This window comes from Accipiter gentilis, chromosome 5 (assembly GCF_929443795.1).
Source record: "Accipiter gentilis chromosome 5, bAccGen1.1, whole genome shotgun sequence".
Lineage (NCBI taxonomy): Eukaryota > Metazoa > Chordata > Aves > Accipitriformes > Accipitridae > Astur > Astur gentilis.
Genome location: NC_064884.1, coordinates 33,473,452 through 33,491,273, shown reverse-complemented (window position 1 = coordinate 33,491,273; position 17,822 = coordinate 33,473,452). Strand labels below are relative to the sequence as shown.

General features: G+C 40.7%; 1 protein-coding gene across 1 annotated transcript; it reads left to right on the top strand.

The window, feature by feature from the left end:
* The first annotated feature begins 450 nt into the window (after nt 1-450).
* Nucleotides 451-16,875, top strand: IYD (iodotyrosine deiodinase). The gene is made up of 5 exons (XM_049801306.1): nt 451-719; nt 9,889-10,083; nt 12,145-12,304; nt 14,158-14,314; nt 16,276-16,875. Exons 1-5 carry the CDS (start codon nt 539-541, stop codon nt 16,456-16,458), a joined length of 876 nt encoding a protein of 291 aa, XP_049657263.1. The 5' UTR covers nt 451-538; the 3' UTR covers nt 16,459-16,875.
* The last annotated feature ends 947 nt before the right edge of the window (nt 16,876-17,822 follow it).

Below are 17,822 nucleotides of genomic sequence, written 5' to 3'. Positions count from 1 at the left end.
TGCTGCTGCAAGCTGATATTCAATTGGTGATATTCTGATTTCCTGGGATACATGCAATATGACTAATTTTATGAGTTAAAAATTGAAGGGATGCCATCAGTTTTTAAAAGTCACATTCCTACTTCGCTCTTTCTCATAATAATTGTTACAAGCAAGATTACAGAGATCACCATAACAACAAAAATAAGGGGGAGGTGGGGAGAGTGTTTTGCCTTAGTCTGGGGTTTTGGAAGATCTTTTGGGTTTTTTTAATTTTGCACTGGACAGCATTTATGTGTCTGTATATGGCCAGTGCCCCTACTTGCTGTTTGTAAGTAGTTTCTTCCAGAAAATATATAAACCTGGGTCTGCTTAACAGTATCACAGATGAGATTGTGGGGGCGGTGGCTGAAAAGTACAACTGGGATAGGGTTGAGGACTGAACCTTGGGTCCACCCCTTTCTGCTTACTGCCGTTCTGCTCTTCCCTTTTCATCCTCTCCACTCCTTTTCGGGAGAAACTACTGAGCTTAGAAGGAAGGCTTCACGTTTCCATAGTTATGGCACTCTTTTCTTCCCTAACCCCAGTCTTTATAGCTATTATATGTGTTTTGATTGGGGTAATACTGAAGAAGACTAATGGAAAGAAGGAAAAACATGAGACTAAAAGCAAGCCTCTATCTTGTCCGTGGGTTGATGAAGATTTAAAAGATGGCACTGACCACCACTTAGAGGAAGAAGGTAAGAAAAATCTTATCCTCTGAGCACTTTTGTTGTTTGAATTTTATCTGCTGACATGAATAAATGAGATGCGATCTTCTGGAGTTCTCCACAGTGATAGCAATGCATAGTGCTACACTGCTGCTGTGCCCTGGAAGGAGGCTGTCCTCGTGTCACGTCATTCTTGGTGTAAATCTCTATTTTCCCCAGATTCCACAGGTCAGAGTGCAAAAAGAAAATGCATTTTCAAAGACTCTTGTCTGTCCCCCTGCACAGCAGACCTCAGACCTAGGAGGGACTCTGTTGGCAATGTAGGGAAAGAAAGGAGATACTGCTGAAGTTCTCCCAGCCTCTTCCCAGGCCTCATAAGAGCGAGCAAAGGGATGACCTGAGCAAAGAGTTTCTATCTGCAAGCTGATTTTGTAGACGTCTCATCCCACTTTACTATCTAGTGCTGCATATTTGGTCTCAGCACCCCCAGAAAAGTTGGAAATGGGTTTATTACAGTTATTACGAAAGTTCTCCATTCGTGACTTCTGAGAATGTCCATGAGAGCTTGAGCTGGAGTAGCACTGGGATCATTTGGGAGCTATGTTGATCAAGTAAAACAAAATGTGGTGATGGTATTAATCTGTTCACACAACTGCATATTTGAACCTGTACAAAATGCCTCTTTTTTTTTTTTTAGTAGCGATTTCTACTACATCTACAGTAGTGACGCACAGCTTGGACAAAAGTCTGAGCACAAAATATGCCCTTCCTTCATTTTGTTTCCTAATTATCCTCTATAAGCTCCCTTTATTTCCTTATAAAATAAAAACCTACACATTTCTGTTCCTATGAAGTTTTTAAACGTGCGGCTAATAGAGCTTTTTTTTTTTTTTTTTCCTCTCAAGCTGATGTCAAAGGCTTTTTGCGGGGGTTTTTTTGTCCCATAATGACACATTCCCTGAGTCTGCTTCTAGGAATCTTGAAACTTGTATTGGTTTTCTGTACATATACCTATTTCTATGAACCATTATTTCTCTTTACTTTGCAGTGTTCAGTGTACTTTGAGTTAGCGTTGTGTATGAGTTTCCAGAAATAGCTGATAGTTGGAAAATTTTGAACCACGTTGACTATTACCCAAATATACAAAATTTCTTTAAAAATTAGTTTATATGTTGTATCCTCCTTTATTCAATGCAAAATAGATTCTGTATAAAATTATCCCCTATTTACTTTGTCATTAGTGGCTTACTAGTTCAGTTAAATTGCTGCAAATTAAAATTCCTGTGGGTAGTTCAAGTTATAATCTATGAATTATCAGTGACATCTTTGATTACAGTTGTTTCTATCAGTTTAAAAATTTAGTTCCTCTAAATAAACAAACCATTTGGCTCTTAACAAGGAGCCTTACTGCCACAGCTGCATATATAAAATGTTATTCTTTTATGTGTTAGTTGTTTTCCCTTTTATTCAGATGCTAAATTCAAAATTATATTAGTTTAAAATTTCTTACCAAAAATTGACAGGTCTATAGACACGTTTGTGCTGTTGCTAAAAGGAGATTTATTTATTTTTAAATAAAACCTCTCTCAATGTACCATGTCATCTGACATCAAATTAAGTTTTCTTGCTATGTTGCTTTTAACAACAAATAATCATATTTCCCTTAATGGTGTGTGATTTGAAGCAACATCTTTGCAAAACAGGCATGTCTTTTATCTCTAGAAAAATTAAAATAATTGCATCGTGCTTAGAGAAGTGTTTCTTCAGCAGGGGAAGGCCCAGCCTAAGTGAGATGATAATATGGCCACCTTGGTAAGGATCTGCTACTCTGCTAATGCTATAATTAAGAATCAACACATATTCACCCTGTTTTCAGTGTTAAAATTTTCACTGACTGCACTAGATGCTGAAATGGAAACATGGATGTAGACAGAGATTTTCTTAATAGTAAAGAATACTTTACCCGCTGTGTAAATTCTGCTACTTTACTAGCGTATCTTACTTTATCAGAAAAGCTTATTTCTACTTAAATGGCTCAAGCTGGCTTGTGTTTAAAGATAAAGTTCCTCTGAAGAGAATTTGATTGAGGTGAGATGAAACATTTTTAAGGCTTTGTCTAAAGCTAGAGTCTAGGGCTGCCATAGGTGAACAAGCTGAATTTTGAACAGCCCCCTGACAAGAAGGGGCAGCTGAAGACCAAGTCTTTTGATACGCACCCATGACCAAAGGGAGGGTGCTCTGCCAAGAGAGTGAAGCGGTCTGTAAGAAAAGCACTGAACTTGGGTGACATCAGCCCCATGAACATTCCCTGAAGTGGCACCAGCCGGGATGTTTCCCCTGAGCGGGACATACCTTGGAGCAGCAAATACTTCAGAGTAATTAGCTGAACTGCTTGGTCACACTCAGTAGGGTCACTTATTAGCAGTGAAGGGTAGAAGGGGGAGGGCCAAGTGCTCCCAAGCTTGTCTGTGTTATGCTTTCGGTAGCTGTGAAGAGAAGGATGTTTCTCAGAGCAGCCAGAAACCCAGTTCTTTGGTTAAGTGGAAAGCATTCACTCAGTCCATTTGTTTAATGCCTAAACTGGCAGTACTTCAGATTTGTATGCATTCCCATCTGTCCTGTAACTTTTTCCTTCATTTATGAGATCCAGAATGAGAGACTGTTGTGCTGTGGATTGGCAAGAATGGTCTGTATGTGTGTGTTTCTGGCCGTGTCTTACATTAGGTCACGTGTGATTAGATACAGATGAAAAAGATGTTTCTTCGGCCTTGTCTTGAACGGTGAGTCACGAGGGGTCTCTTCTAGTGGTGGGCATCTCATCCTAAAGTGGTGATACCTCGTCTCCCACTGCTTCAGGTTTACACAATTAGATGTGGACTATTGCAAAGACAAATTCAGTCTTTAGCCCAGGGAGATTATTGTGTATTGGTCACTTTCTTGGTCATACGTTCAGATCAATACAGTTGATGGATACGGTAAATACAGACCCAGTTTACAGTGGTGCGGAGGATGAGGTTGAATTTTATTTGTATCCTTGTTACCCTGGGGATCAGTTGCAGAGATCAATAGCCAAGGCATTTTATTATTACATATTAATCGTGGGGACTTTGGTGATGTACTCTACTTAAGGCCCAAATGTTCCATCTCTTCTGAAAATGCACTGCTCATTGCTTGTGATACTTCTTATAACAGACCTCTCTGACTTAGAAATATTTCTCCACTCCCCAAGTTCAAAGGCTTCCCATATCTTTTAATATTACTACTGGCATGAATCAGGCAGTAGCAGTTTAATTTTCCAATTCAATGACAGTGCATGCTTTGTGTCATTTAGGAGCACAGGACTTAGACAGACATGATGCATCATTGTGTTTATCTCCCCGCTGCTGCAGACACCTCCAGCCTTTGTCATCAGCTGAATGAACGTGAAAACTGGCCTTTTTTTGTCCCCGCTTCTTTAACCTTGCTGGAAAGCTGTTCCAGAACTTTGTGCTATGGGTTAAAAATCCTCCTCTGACTGCCTGCCCGCCCAAACTTAATACAATACCCATTTTTCCTCTTCCATCTTCTTGTTAGTTTAAAGGATGCTTCTCCAGCCCTTGCGTATACCCTCCTGTGGTTTACAGGCAGCAATCAGATTACCTCTCAGCTTTCCTTTTACTAGGTAAACCAGCAAATCTTCTCTTTATAAAACAGCCACTCCATTCCTCTGAAGATCTTAAGAAACCTTCTGCAACTATATTCCAGTTTGAGGTAATTTTCACAGTATTTTGATGCTGGCTTCTTTCTTCCAGGGTCTGCCTCTCCCACTTGATACTTCTTTTGCTTAAGACCCCTGACCAGCTCTTGAGGTTTCCAGGATCAGCCTGCTAACCACTATTTATAACCCACTAGTAAGGCACTCCATCTCTTTTAGTTCCCTATTAGCCACACAGTTGAGGATTGGATTCACTACTGGGATTCCTGTAGTGGCAGATTATGTAGCAGTCTGCCATTAATCAAGCAAAAAAAAGAGAAGGTCAGTTGCCCAGCATTTTAAGTCCAAAGATGTGAAACCTTTCTTTATATACATTAAATTGTTCTCCTACGTATTGTGCCTTTACACTGGAAAAGAGGATTGGAGAGGAATTCTATGCTTAGGAAGCAATTCCTTAGAGAAGAAACTGAAAGAGTTGGTTTGGAAAGCAAACGCATTGGTCTAGACTGAGGTTACAAGTAAGGTTTCTCAAGGATCGGTTTCAGGACCAATTGTTAATATTATCTAGTGGTCTTTGCATAAAACCAAGGAGTGTACAAGTGAAATTTCTTAATGACATAAAACTGGGAGCCAACGACACAGGGAAGTGTCAGTGTCGGTAAAATAAGTGGCCAACAGAAATGAAATTACAAGTTGTTGTTCTTAGTGTGAGTTTATGTTATTAGGAACTCATGGTAAGAATTTTTGCTACAAACTGAGGCAAAATTTATTACATGATTTGTAGGCTGATTATAACCTCCCCTATGAACTGCTGGGAAGAACACAAACATAATCCTAAATGTATCCAGAGAGGAATTTCTGATAGAGTCAGGGAAATAGTACTTCTAAAATGAGATTTCACTTGGGATGTCTGAGCCAAAACCATTTCAGATTTGCTCAGAGAGCAGGAAGCCTGCTGACTATTGTAAATGTACAATAGAATTGATGGCAATCTTGAGAATGTGGCTAACAAGATAATAGACTGACTAGCAGGATGTCTGTTGTCCATCAAATGATGGAATACACAGAGATGTAAACAAGACATTTGTAGTATTGTATAATGTGACCGTACAAGCAGGAATATGTCTAAACACAGCAATTAAAGATATAGAGAGCATGCACTAAACAGATGGTGCCGATAATGATTTTAGCTTAGCATATGGATAATGTTAACTGCTAAGAATGAATGGTAGACACATGGTGGAAGAGAATAAATAATAGATGAATTTATTTATAAAAAAAAAAAAATTGCCAGGAGAGTTTTGGGTTTTTGCGTCAGTTGTCTCACTTCTAGGTTCTTCCCCTGCCTCAGCCAGTATTCCCATTTTGAGTGTATCAAGGTTTTAAAGTTTTGCTTACAAAACTTAAGCTTAGATGTGGTGATTCTCACACTTTCATTCTCACTAGTCACCTCACCTTTGTCCCATGTCCAAAATCTTTGAAAGGACATTTCTTTTTTCACTATGTTATTATTAAGTTGAACCGTCTTGACCACGCAGCATCTTCACTTCTCTTCTACTTACATGGGGAAAAAACCCAACCTGCAAAACAAGCAAACAGATCTCTCAAAATCGGCTTGACCTTACATAATACTGCAAGTTTTATACTTCCTGTCTTACAAGGTCTAGGTTTCTGTGCTAACTAATCTTTTTCTTCCATTCCTAGTTGCCTATAGATCATTTAATTGAGATGTTTATTCAACCAGTTACATCTAAAATTATTTTTATACCTCTGATTTAAAGAAATACCAAATCTCTCTGCTTCCTGATCCCTGAATTCTTCAATCTGAGTTCTCCAACTTAATTTTTCTTAATCCCTTATTTTCACCAAGTTCTTTCTCTTAAAAATCGCAATCCGCAGTTATAGACCTATTTTTTCTTACCCTTTCATTTAGTCAATTAAATTGAATGAACTGATAATGGTTTTTTTTCCTAATGTCCTCCCTTTTCACTGAAACCGAAGCTAAGAGAATCACTGCACCAAGAGAAGAACGGGTTATTTGGTTAAGGTATGGGATGCGTCAGCTGGGAAGACTGGTTTTTAGTATTATCATAATATTTCCTGTTTGGTCTATACCTGGAAAGCCATGCTTCCGCTGGGTACTTTATAACAATGGTGTGGTTGAGGCAATATGACTCTCTTAAAGATGTGTCCTGATGTAGATGTGACCTTGGGGGCCTTTGTAGGCTTCACACTATCCCAGAAGACAGTGAATCTCAAAAACCAACCCTTTTTTAGCCATGCTACTTTTTTATTTCTTTACAGTCCACCATGACATCAGTTATTACCTATTTTTTTATTGATATGCTTCCTGCACAAGTCAAAGCAGGCACTGCTGTTGTTATAGTGTCTTCATTCTTCCTTCCCTGCCATGTTTTGTTTCATGTCCTGCACAGGCACGGATAGCTTGTCCAGTTTGCTGTCTAGGCCTCTGTACTCAACTGGCCACAAGTAACATCCTCTTTGGATTAAGCACATCATCTGAGTCCGTTCTCTGACTACTGCCCTCATCCATAAAAGTAATTCAATCTTGCTCTTCATCCTTCTGTCCTTCAACATTCATGTATATATTGATGGTTTATAACCTACCTGACTTCCCTCTCCTTGTGTTTCAAAACCAGGTACAGAGATTACACAAATTTCCTCCAGCCTTTGCTGCCACTTGAGAAACCTCCTTTGTAAAGCTTTTCAGTATTTTATAGACTAGTCTCAGTATCTCAGGATCCCTAACTCAAAATGATTGTTGATAGTTTTGCAATAATACTAGAAAAAGAGGTGACCAAGCAGGGCTTGGATTTGCTTAGGATCCAAGATTAGACCAAGTCTCCTCCATCAGTGGCTGAATAAGAGGTATGGTGCATTGAACGTCTGCCATTTCCTACTTTCTGAACTTTGATAAAAATCTCATCATAAGAAAGTAAATAGTGAGAGCACATAAGAACTCTTGGTTCCTGAAGTTAGTTTTATTTGACTGTTTCTAGGCCAGAAACAGTCTATTTCTATTTCCCAGGACACTCAACGTTGTAAACATGTGAAATGGATAGGGATGATTGCTACAGCACATTAATATAAGCACAAATAGTATAGTCTGACCTGAAATTTTCACCAAGACTCTAATCCAATACCTACTTTCAGTATAGTTTTCTGGTCAGATTCTGCCTTCTGATAGACAATGTATAACCTCAGCTGATTTCAGGAAGTTTTTTGTTATCATAAGGAAAATATTTCTGCCATTTAGAAACTCCTCTTACAAGAGTGTCTATGGATAAAATTAAGTTGTGCGTCATTCTGTGTAACTACTAAATCTCAGTTCAGCAATGAATATCTTTCTTGTAGTTTCAGTACGGCTATACAGAAGATGGATTTGGAGAGAGACAATTAATTTTATTGGACCAATCACGACAGTTGCAGGAGGCCATCCAGCTTCCAGGCCCGTAAGGCCTTTGAGAGTAGCTTGCAGGAGATGTTATGTGCCCAAAGCTTGCATGATTTTCTGTCCTGTAAATATCAATGGACACCTTCTGAATTTCTCTACTGGCCAGACAGTCCTCAGTCGAGTTGGAAAGCGTTGATGAGTTGCCATGTCCCAAGTCCTTATTTTTCCCTTAGGGTTTTATGGATTTTTGGGTCATCACTTTTTCTCTCAAATCCTTTGGCTGCCAGGCATCACTGTCTCAACTTCTGTCTGTGGAAGGTTTTGCACGTTGGCTTTTACTAGCTTAACATAGTGGTCTTTGAAAATGGCATCCTACGGTACCGTGCACAGTGTGGAAGAGGTGGGAAGGATGCAGAGCTCTAACCATCTCCCTGCCTCTCCTCCCCAGCTACCCTACCACTCTAAAACATGTAGGATGTTGAACACGGGGTCCCCAGCAGAAGCTCTTCCTCTCAACATCCTCTTGCACCACACTACTTGCTGGTGTAAACATAGCCTTTTAACCCTGTAGTATTGCCTTCACTGAGTGTGGAGGAGGAACAGCAAAAAAGGGGGCGTGAAAGTTTCTGAAAGAGATCATCACCAGAATCCTAGCAAAAGGGCAAGTCCTAGTCAGCTGATTGCTATTGAATAGTAAATAATGTACTTTACTAAGTGTAAACCACAAAGGGAACGCTAGGAAGAGGCATGCTTCAGTTTGAATGTGAAAGATGGCCACAAAAATAATTTTGACAATGGGTCACTGCTTCCCATTACCCTGGAGCCAGGTCCTTGCAGACTGTGACTGAGAGTGCTTAGTACAGGCATGAAATTCTAAACAAAACAAATTTTCTGGGTGACTTCTTTGTATGCAAAATGAAATGTATGTTGTTTGGGGACCAGAATAATTCTGTTTAGAATCAACATATGAAACTGTATATATTGCAGCCTCTTGCACATGCTGAGCTGCACTTGTGAATATTTCACTGCTGTATATAAAATTAACAAAAGAATCAGCCTGGTCTCTAAGGCAACTGCATACTACTAAAACACAGAAATAACTGCTGTTTGAATTTGCACTGGAGATTGCTATGATTCCAGAATAACAGCCTAATGGCAACTGAAAAAGCACTGGAATATTTGTTCCTGACTCAGCCCTCTGTAGCAGATTGCTCAATACTATTGACTAGTCAAAATGCAAAATTTAAATGGCTTTAACTTCCACATCATAGTTGCAAAAAATGCTGTCCCTGCTGATTCTAGGAATGCAGGGGAGAAAGAGGAGATCTCAGAGACAACAGAAGATGCATTTTGTGGTATTAAAAAAACCAAAGAGACACATTTCAGTGAAATGAGGAACCATTTTGAGTTCTTAAATTAAAGACAAGAAACACAATATCCTACATTTGATATGTTGTTATCCTAAGTATAGATGCCTGTCATCCATTTCCTCTTATGCTGAAAGTATCATGAAACCAAAGAACTTAACCACAAAGTCACATCTGTGCGGAGCCTAGACTTGTAATGCTTCTGCTATGAAACATACTATGAATACGGAAGAAGCTGACATTCAGCTTGTCAGAAGAGATTTTACACATATTGGTAGTTAAGCCCTCTCCTTAACTTCAGTAATTTAATTGATTTTTTTCTTGTTAGGCTGCTCAGGAAGGAACACACATGTTCACACTTACTTACAGAGAAAAGCGAGCTGAAAGGTTGGCCACCTTTTCACCACCGTTTCAGTTTGTAACCCATTTGTACAGGCAGGCTTGCAGACTGAAGTGGAGAAGGCCATGACTTCTTTGTAGATCGCACTTGCTACAGCCGGGAGGACCCTCCTGCCTCTTGGTATTTAAACAAGGTGTTTATTCAGTAGCTGGAGCTAGGGATCAATGAGTTGTGTCAACTGGACCCTCAGACTTTGCCTTTCCAGCGGTGTAGAAGTGCGATGTATGCCAATGCAGGCCAAAGTGCATTAAAGTGGTGAACGCCAAAGATATAAACAGTGTTCTCCAGCAAAAAAATCCTTAACCACTTTTATTTTCTTGCAGACGTTGATGAAGAGTGGCAAGGTCCTGATGAAAATATTGCCCATGTCCCTTTCTTCGCAGAGCGCTACTCTGAGGGTGAAATGATTAAAAGGTCACAGATGTTTTATGAGCTTCTTAATAAGAGGCGGTCTGTCAGGTTTCTCAGTGATGAGCCGGTCCCCAGGGAGGTTATCGATAATGTCATCAGAACAGCAGGTATGGTACTGAGTGGTTCAAGGTTTGGGGGGAAAAAAAAAAAGGGGGGGGATCAGCATTGCTGTTCAACTGTGTAAAAGTGATGTGGAAAAGCCAAGAAAATTGGCATTTGCCTTATGGTTTCCTTGAGTCACCTGTAGCTGTAATGAATGAGCACCCATTGATCGATTGGAAATTACACAGCTTGAACAACTATGTGTCAGGGACTGGTTTGGAGCATTCCCAATTCCTTTGTATTTGCAGTGCACCCAAAAGGGAGAAAGAGCATTTCAACAGCATGAAACAAGCCATTTCATCTTCAAGCCTTAAAAGATGTTCTTTAAAACAAAACCAGTGTCCAGTTTAGTGAGACATCTTTCAAATAGAAATACTGAAGTGTTTTCTCTCAAAAAAGTCAAACTATGTGTACTTCACATGCTTTAAAATTTCATGTATTATGATATTTATCACGTGTACATTTTGTTTGTTGCTTTTTTTTTCCCCAAACAAATTGATGAAATTGTCTCAGCCACGCAAAATATTTCGGTTGACATAAATAGTTGAGTTTTATTATGGGGAAAAAAGTTTCAGTTTCAGTCTAGAACAAAAAAACTTTTCCAGTCCTTTCAACATCAGTGCCAGGCCCCTATTGCATATGACTGGAGTGTTATGCTGAGGACCCTGATCAAGATTATTTGACTGAATGTCAGAGATTAAATTTTTTTTTTTTTTTTTTTTTTTTTTTTTTTGAGAATTTATGTGTCGCAAAATGTTACTGTCATGTCCTGGCCTAATCTCATCTCTGCTTAGTAACATTGACTTCAGCCAGGAGTGGCTTTGATCCTCAGTATTTCTCTTATTCTATGAACTAGCCGCTGCTAGTATAGAAAATATTCACAAGCTGCCTTAGAGGAAAGTTCAGTAGCCTCTAGCAGGATTAATAATATAGAAATTCTTAGCATTTAAGCTGCATTGTTTTCCCTTTAAAAACTGTAAGCAGCTTTGTTACTGCACTGTAACAAGTCTGCATCTTCCTCTAATTAACTGGGAGTCATTAAAACACTGAGCATGTTTTGGCAAATGCAGCAAAGCGAACTAGCCTGGAGTGCAGATGAAGTACTTAGTAACCCTCAAAGCATTGGGCTGTGTAGAGAAAAAGAAAACAAAGCAAAGCATAAATGTCATCAGTTCTTATCCAAACCTGAGGAGAGGCAAGGTTCACAATATAAACAGATTTTAATATAAAAGATAGTTCAAGCTGCTTATTCAGTGTTTGTCAAACTGAAATCAGTGCTTAGGTCAGCAAATATTGTATGTGTTCAAGACCTTCAAATATTTTTAAAATATGTATGAGGGGCTGGAGAGATCTAAACAGTCTCCTTAACCTATTTATCTGTGAACCTGCATAGATAACTATATTCTTCAGCTTCTGGCTTTCATCCTGTAGGCAGTTAAAATATTCTCCAATGGTGTGGGTGTGTAATGATCAGGGCTGAATGAGCAAATGCAGATTTAATATGTGTGCACCTACATACACCAGCTGTCTTTGGGACAACAAACTCAAACCTGTGTGCTACATGGCAGATGTCTGCATTGTGCAGCTCCTCATCTTTGTCAGTCAGCAACAGTTTCCTGCGGGTGGTCGCTTAGTCTTGGTTCCCCGAAAGCCATTAGCTTTGCCCTTCAGCTAAAATCATGTCTCAGAGTTGGATGCCTATTCAGATGGTGTGTTGTTTTCAGTATAATGTTTTGTAACAACATTACTGCATACATATATTGTGCCATAATACTGCCTCATGAGAAGAACCACAAAGGAATTTTTACAAATCCCTAACTTTGGTTTCCTGTAAGGTGGCTCTGTGAAAGGACTAACCTCTGTCATTGAATGGGACTTCACATTTTTCGAGAAAGAAATGAATACGAGCGTATGCCAGAACTTACCTTAGTCCTTTTCTTCCCATCTAATCCACCTGCTTTCACATTGCTCTGTTGGTCAGCCTGAAAGCCCACAAGGAAGAGCTGATACCTCTCACTGCGCACCCTCCTTCCTGCATTTTCGTCTTTCCCTGTTTTTGTATGAAGGTACTTCACCCAGTGGAGCGCACACTGAGCCCTGGACCTTTGTGGTAGTGCAAGATCCATATTTAAAACATAAGATTCGTGAGATTGTAGAAGAAGAAGAAGAAATCAACTACAAAAAAAGGATGGGAGACAGATGGGTTAATGACCTGAAAAGATTGAGGTACGAAAAAGACGCTTGGTTAAGGGGTTTGAAGAGAGCCATGTTTTAATCTAGTAAAGACTATATTGGGAAGTTTTAGTCATGCTGGTGGGGCTTTTTTCTTTTTTTCATTTTTTGACTTATTTTCAGAAGAAAAAAACCCACAAACCCAAAACCTGAAAATACTCAGCTCAATTTTTAAAACTGTTTTAAAAATGTTTTTTTCAAGTCTGTGCTCTTTAAACTCTCTGCAGTTTTCTGGTGCTCCTCAGGAGGGCAGCTGTAAATATTTCCCATGTCCTGATCACAGAAAAAGAAGGAAGGTGGAGTCAGAAACTGCCCCAGCCAGAGAGTTGCCAGGGTTGCTATAATGTGGTCCTTTTGCTAATTTACAGGTGGGAAGAAAAGACTCCTGTTTGAGGAAAATGGAGTTCCTACACAGCAGGAGCTGAAAAAAAAAATATTTACTTATCTATATGTTAATTCTGGCTGCCTTGTTCTAAGGGCCAGGTGAGATGCAGCACCTGACTGATACACACAAAAGAAAAATTCACTATGCCTGCATGCTTCAATCTTACCGGAAGAAAGATTAAACAAGTGACTCAGATGTTCAGCACACTCTTTTCTGTTGCATGGCTTTGTCTGGATTCTCAAGATGATGGGAATCTTACTGAAAGCACCACAGTTTAGAAAACTGAAGTGATAAAATAAGCTTGTCTTCAATTCTTCCAGTATCCTTTTCCATTTCTTCCTCCCTCTTGCTTTTAATATATTTCTAAGATTCATGTTTGGAAAGAAAAACTTAAAAATATGTGTAGAATTGTACCTTGGTGGCTGGTTCATAAACACTCCATCCTTAAATTGGCTCCTTTGTTATTTTTTTTTTTTCATGTGACCTCTGTTGCCATAACTCTTGTCCAAGTTTTTTCCTGTTGTTTGCCAAACAATGAAGTTCCCAAAGTCATTGGGAGCTTTGCTGCTGACTGAGGTAACCCCAAGGCTTGTCCCTATGCGAGTGCTGAATTATGCAAGATTTAATTATTCCAAATGCCCTTCAAAGTCTGACTGACTTGCTTAACTTCACACAAAGGGAAGATGTCTACTGAGTCTTGGCTTGTCAAATGAAGCATATGCGCAAAGCCTTATAGTGTTGATTTGCTCTACTTGTTTCATAATGTTATTATTTTTCAGGTGCTTACGTGCTAAGTAAATTTATGTGCTATGTAAACAACTAAAAGATTGTATTTTTTATATCTTGAGTGAGAACAGGAGAAAGCACACATTTTCTTATCTAAATCCTGCATCATAATTGTATATATTGTCATTAAAGAAAAAAGGCAACTAAATGAATTCTAACAAGGATGAAATACCCAGAAACAGAATAACTTTTTTTTGCTGTGAAAATATATTTAGGTTTACACCTTAGGCCAAGAAGTTCTGAACTTTTCTGCCAGCAGTTTTCCCTGCAATTACAAAAAAGCTGGCACTGCTGGTAACAGGTGGATCTGCAAGTCTGCAAAATTCCAGGAATTAAACAACCTCAAGGGCAAATGCTTACGAGGCCAGTTCACAGATAAGAGGTCAAGAACTACCTCTTATTTTTATGCAATTCCACTCTTCAGAGTGAGCACATCAACTCCTCAGCCAATTTGGTTAAAATTGAGAACTCTATTCAACCTCCCCCCCCCCCCCCCCCCCCCGAAATGTTTCTATTTAAGCTGATAAAACCTAATCCTTTGCAGTGAACGTTCTAAGATTTAGTCTACTGCTATAATTGTCATGTACCTTTAGTGCCCCTTTGCAGACAGTAAATGTGACTTACGGGAAAGTGAAAAAGTTGCAAAATAAATGTCTTAAATATTATTCTTTTGCAGAACAAACTGGATCAAAGAGTACTTAGACACTGCTCCGTATCTGATCCTCATTTTCAAGCAGGTATATGGGTGGCTTCCAAATGGCAAAAAGAAGACCCACTACTACAATGAAATCAGTGTTTCTATTGCCTGTGGTATCCTGCTTGCTGCACTGCAGGTATGGTGACAGACCAACATAATGGGAGTCAATATATCGGTTTGGATTACATACCAAGACTATTCTGCCCAAATGAGGGTGGAACCCAATTTAGATTTTAACATTATCAGTCCTCTGGATTACTCCAATTCCTGGAAATATGTCTTAGTTTTGAGTTTTAAAGTTATTCTGCACAGGCCTACATCTGAGAAGGTGGTTCCTCTCCTCAGTGCTAACAAGAAGAAAAATGTAATGCAGCTTACTTCCAGATTTGTCACTCTTGTCCTGGGATGGGCTTCAGCCCCTGTGCTTTCTGCCTTATGTTAACAGGGCTGACAGGGTCTGCAGGCTACCCCAAGCATGGCTGTGCAGTGCCACACTGGCCCCTTCTTTTCCGTAATCCCTAAAAACCAGCCTAACCCCAAATCATTTTTAGTACACAGTGCTGGAAAAAAAAATCAAGGACATATTTCACAGAACAGGCTGTACTATTTCAGTCAGTCTTTCCAAGGCTCAGTGAAACGATTTCTAAAGTTCAGCATGTTTGACACCAGCCAGTTGGATTTTCTCAGTGGTTTCTCAGTGCTCGGTTCTGCTTTTTGTATCTGATGTACTCACACAAGTGTTTAAATAGTGAAGCTAGTCTGGTAGTTAACTTGGCCTCTCAGCAGGGTAACAGCAAGGTGCCACCTCTTACATTAGGCCAATTTCCTACCAGAACTGCAATTTCTCCTCCATTCTGTTTTGAGTGACACTTCCCTTCCTGCATTGCTGCTTCTCCGGAGGATCTTCAGGATGGGAAATCTGAGAATCGAGCAGTGCAGAAGCACATTGCTGGGATGTTGCTGCTCTGCAGCTGCACAGTGCTCTGTATTTTCCCTCCATGGAGCGGAGAGCAAAGGGAACGCACAGGGAATGGGGCAGATCCAGACCTGTGTCACTAGTGCCTTAGTCAGAAGCAGTAGGAGTGACAAGGCTCCACTTTCCCCTGAGCCAGCCCACCGTCAGGTAGGATTTCGGAGGCTCCCTACCAACTGTTAGGCTCCTTAGTGCTGTCTCTTTCCCAGCTCCTATAGATTAATTGACAACGTTAAAGGACACAGTGCCGTGGAGTCATAGCACTCAGCACCACCACTACTAGCCCTTCTACTCTTAAGAAGATCATAGAGATTACTTAACATGAGAGACCCATTGCCTGAGCACCTCTCGCTGGCTGACTTTTATAACTCAAAGCCTCCCAAAATGTTTACATTACATGGAGGGAGAGACTGAAATCCACATGTGCAACTATCGGGAAGTGCCTCAGCTCTGAGGTCATATCTTGGATAATGTCAGCTCTTTATTATTTGTCAGTTGTTCAGCTTTTTTGTGAGATTCCATGGGAGAGGAGGAGAGATACATGGACTTATTTTGGGCTTCTGATGTAAGCCAGAACATTGGCCACTGTGAGAGATGGCAACAGACTCCTGTGACAGCTTCTGAGGGAGAGCCTGTGCCCGCTGTCCCCGTGAGGTACAGCTCTTGAGAAGGAACAAATGTTCACAAAGCTGTAAGGCATCTTCCTGCCAGCTGTATGGAGGCAAGAACCCAAACATTTCTCTGTATAAGCCAGATGAACCCCATGGGATGATACTCCAGTGATAACCCCACAACTGCCTCTCAGCTTCACTGTGGCCATGGGTCCCCAATTACACCGAGTACCGCAGGCAGCCTCCTGCTGTACAGCATACAGACATGTCAGGCAGAACGTGCTTTTGCTGCAGTGGAGAAGTGCTGTACTTCTCTGTAGGCAAAGCAGGCATCTTCTATGGTACCGTTGAGTCTGTTAGTAAATTAGACGGTCTAAAGCCTGCAGCAGGGCCTAACAGAGTAGCGTTTCTGGGCTAGTCAATAGGAGAATGTGTACAGGTCTGGTGGGAATACAGATAGAAACACAGAGCACAGACTTCTGTCTCACTCTCTTGCTGTCTGTCTTGCTGCAGAATGCGGGTCTGTACACAGTGACCTCCACACCCCTCAACTGCGGCCCCCAACTCCGGGTGCTGCTCCAGCGCCCAGCAAACGAGAAGCTGCTCTTGCTGCTCCCTGTTGGCTATCCCAAGAAAGAGGCTACAGTGCCTGCGCTGACCCGAAAGCCGCTGAAAGACATCATGGTGGTCATGTGAGCCCAGCGCCAGGAGGAAGGCGAACATCCCTGCTGCCAGCTAGTAAGCAGCAGCCAGCTGAAGTTGTCACTGCTGTTTCTGTGTATCATCCTCCTACGTCACTGCTGCTCTGGCTGTTGACACCTGTATTTCTTTCAGTGCTAGTAATCTACTAATAGTAGTCAGCAGTCAAGCACTGCGCATTTGACAGCTGCTGTTACCAATGAGTTGTAACAACCAGGCAGTTGCTCCAGGGGACGCGTACAATGGCCTTTAAATGACCTTCATCACTCGATTTTTCTTATGCATTGTAGGGACAAATCTTTCCTTGAACTGAAATGTATATTCTCCTTATACTTTTGTGATAACCGTTACAGTTATTTTCACTTCAGAAATTTAATGGAGGTTGTATTAAAAGATATAAGGAGGTCAAACTCAGCTGTGTTATCTTGATCAGTGTGTGCTATTTAAATGCCCCTTCCTCTTCACTGTGTTCAGTTCTGCATAGGAGGAAGCTATTTTTCTCACATACAGTAGCATTTTCCTTACCTGATTGGTCTCAAAAGCGTGTTCTATATCAGGCTTTCTTAAACTATTGCTGGTACAAGTGTCTTCGGCTGGGGGAGATCTAGTAGAAACAAAGCATCCAAGTAATTTCCTTGTTACCATTTATTTATACATGTTCCAGGCACAGTTGGATCGTATGGCAGCTATCAACTGTGCCCCCAGTATTTGCTGCTTCCACTTCTACTGTTCTGGTTATCCTGTTTCTACCTACAACTATACCACCAGTTTAACACCCTGAAATTAAAGACCCTGACACGTGAGAGGTGCTTTCATGTCACACCAAATCAGGCATATTTAGGTTTATCTTAAGGCCGCTTCCCACAAAAGTAATGGTCCCTGCTAAAAGCCTTGTCTACAGGCAAGGTGTGAACAGGCACGGGTGGCAGTTGCTCACTGGAAGGGTTGATGCTACGGATACCTGCGCTGGCAGAGCCCCCTCGTGGGGTTGCGGTTTCTGCCAGCTTTGCGAGCAGTCCAAGATGAAAACACTGAAGGAGCGACTTCCTTCCCTGAAGCTGCCTATATTCTGTGAAATACTTGCCCACCCTGCTCTCTGCTGCATGTAACTTCAGGCAAATTCAGCCAAACTGGCTTCAGCCTTCCTTGGGGGTTAACTCATTGCACCTTGTCTGAAGTCAGTCCTATTTAACATGACTTGTTGTCAGCTAAGCAAGTGGAGGGGATGATATTTTGCAGAGGTACAGCTTTTTGCAGTGTTAATGCCTCTGTCGCCCAATGAGAAAAACTATTTCCCTCTTAGGCAGATCATTTTGCTGGTATTTGGCAGGCATGGTTCCGTGTTCACCTGTTTTACTAGC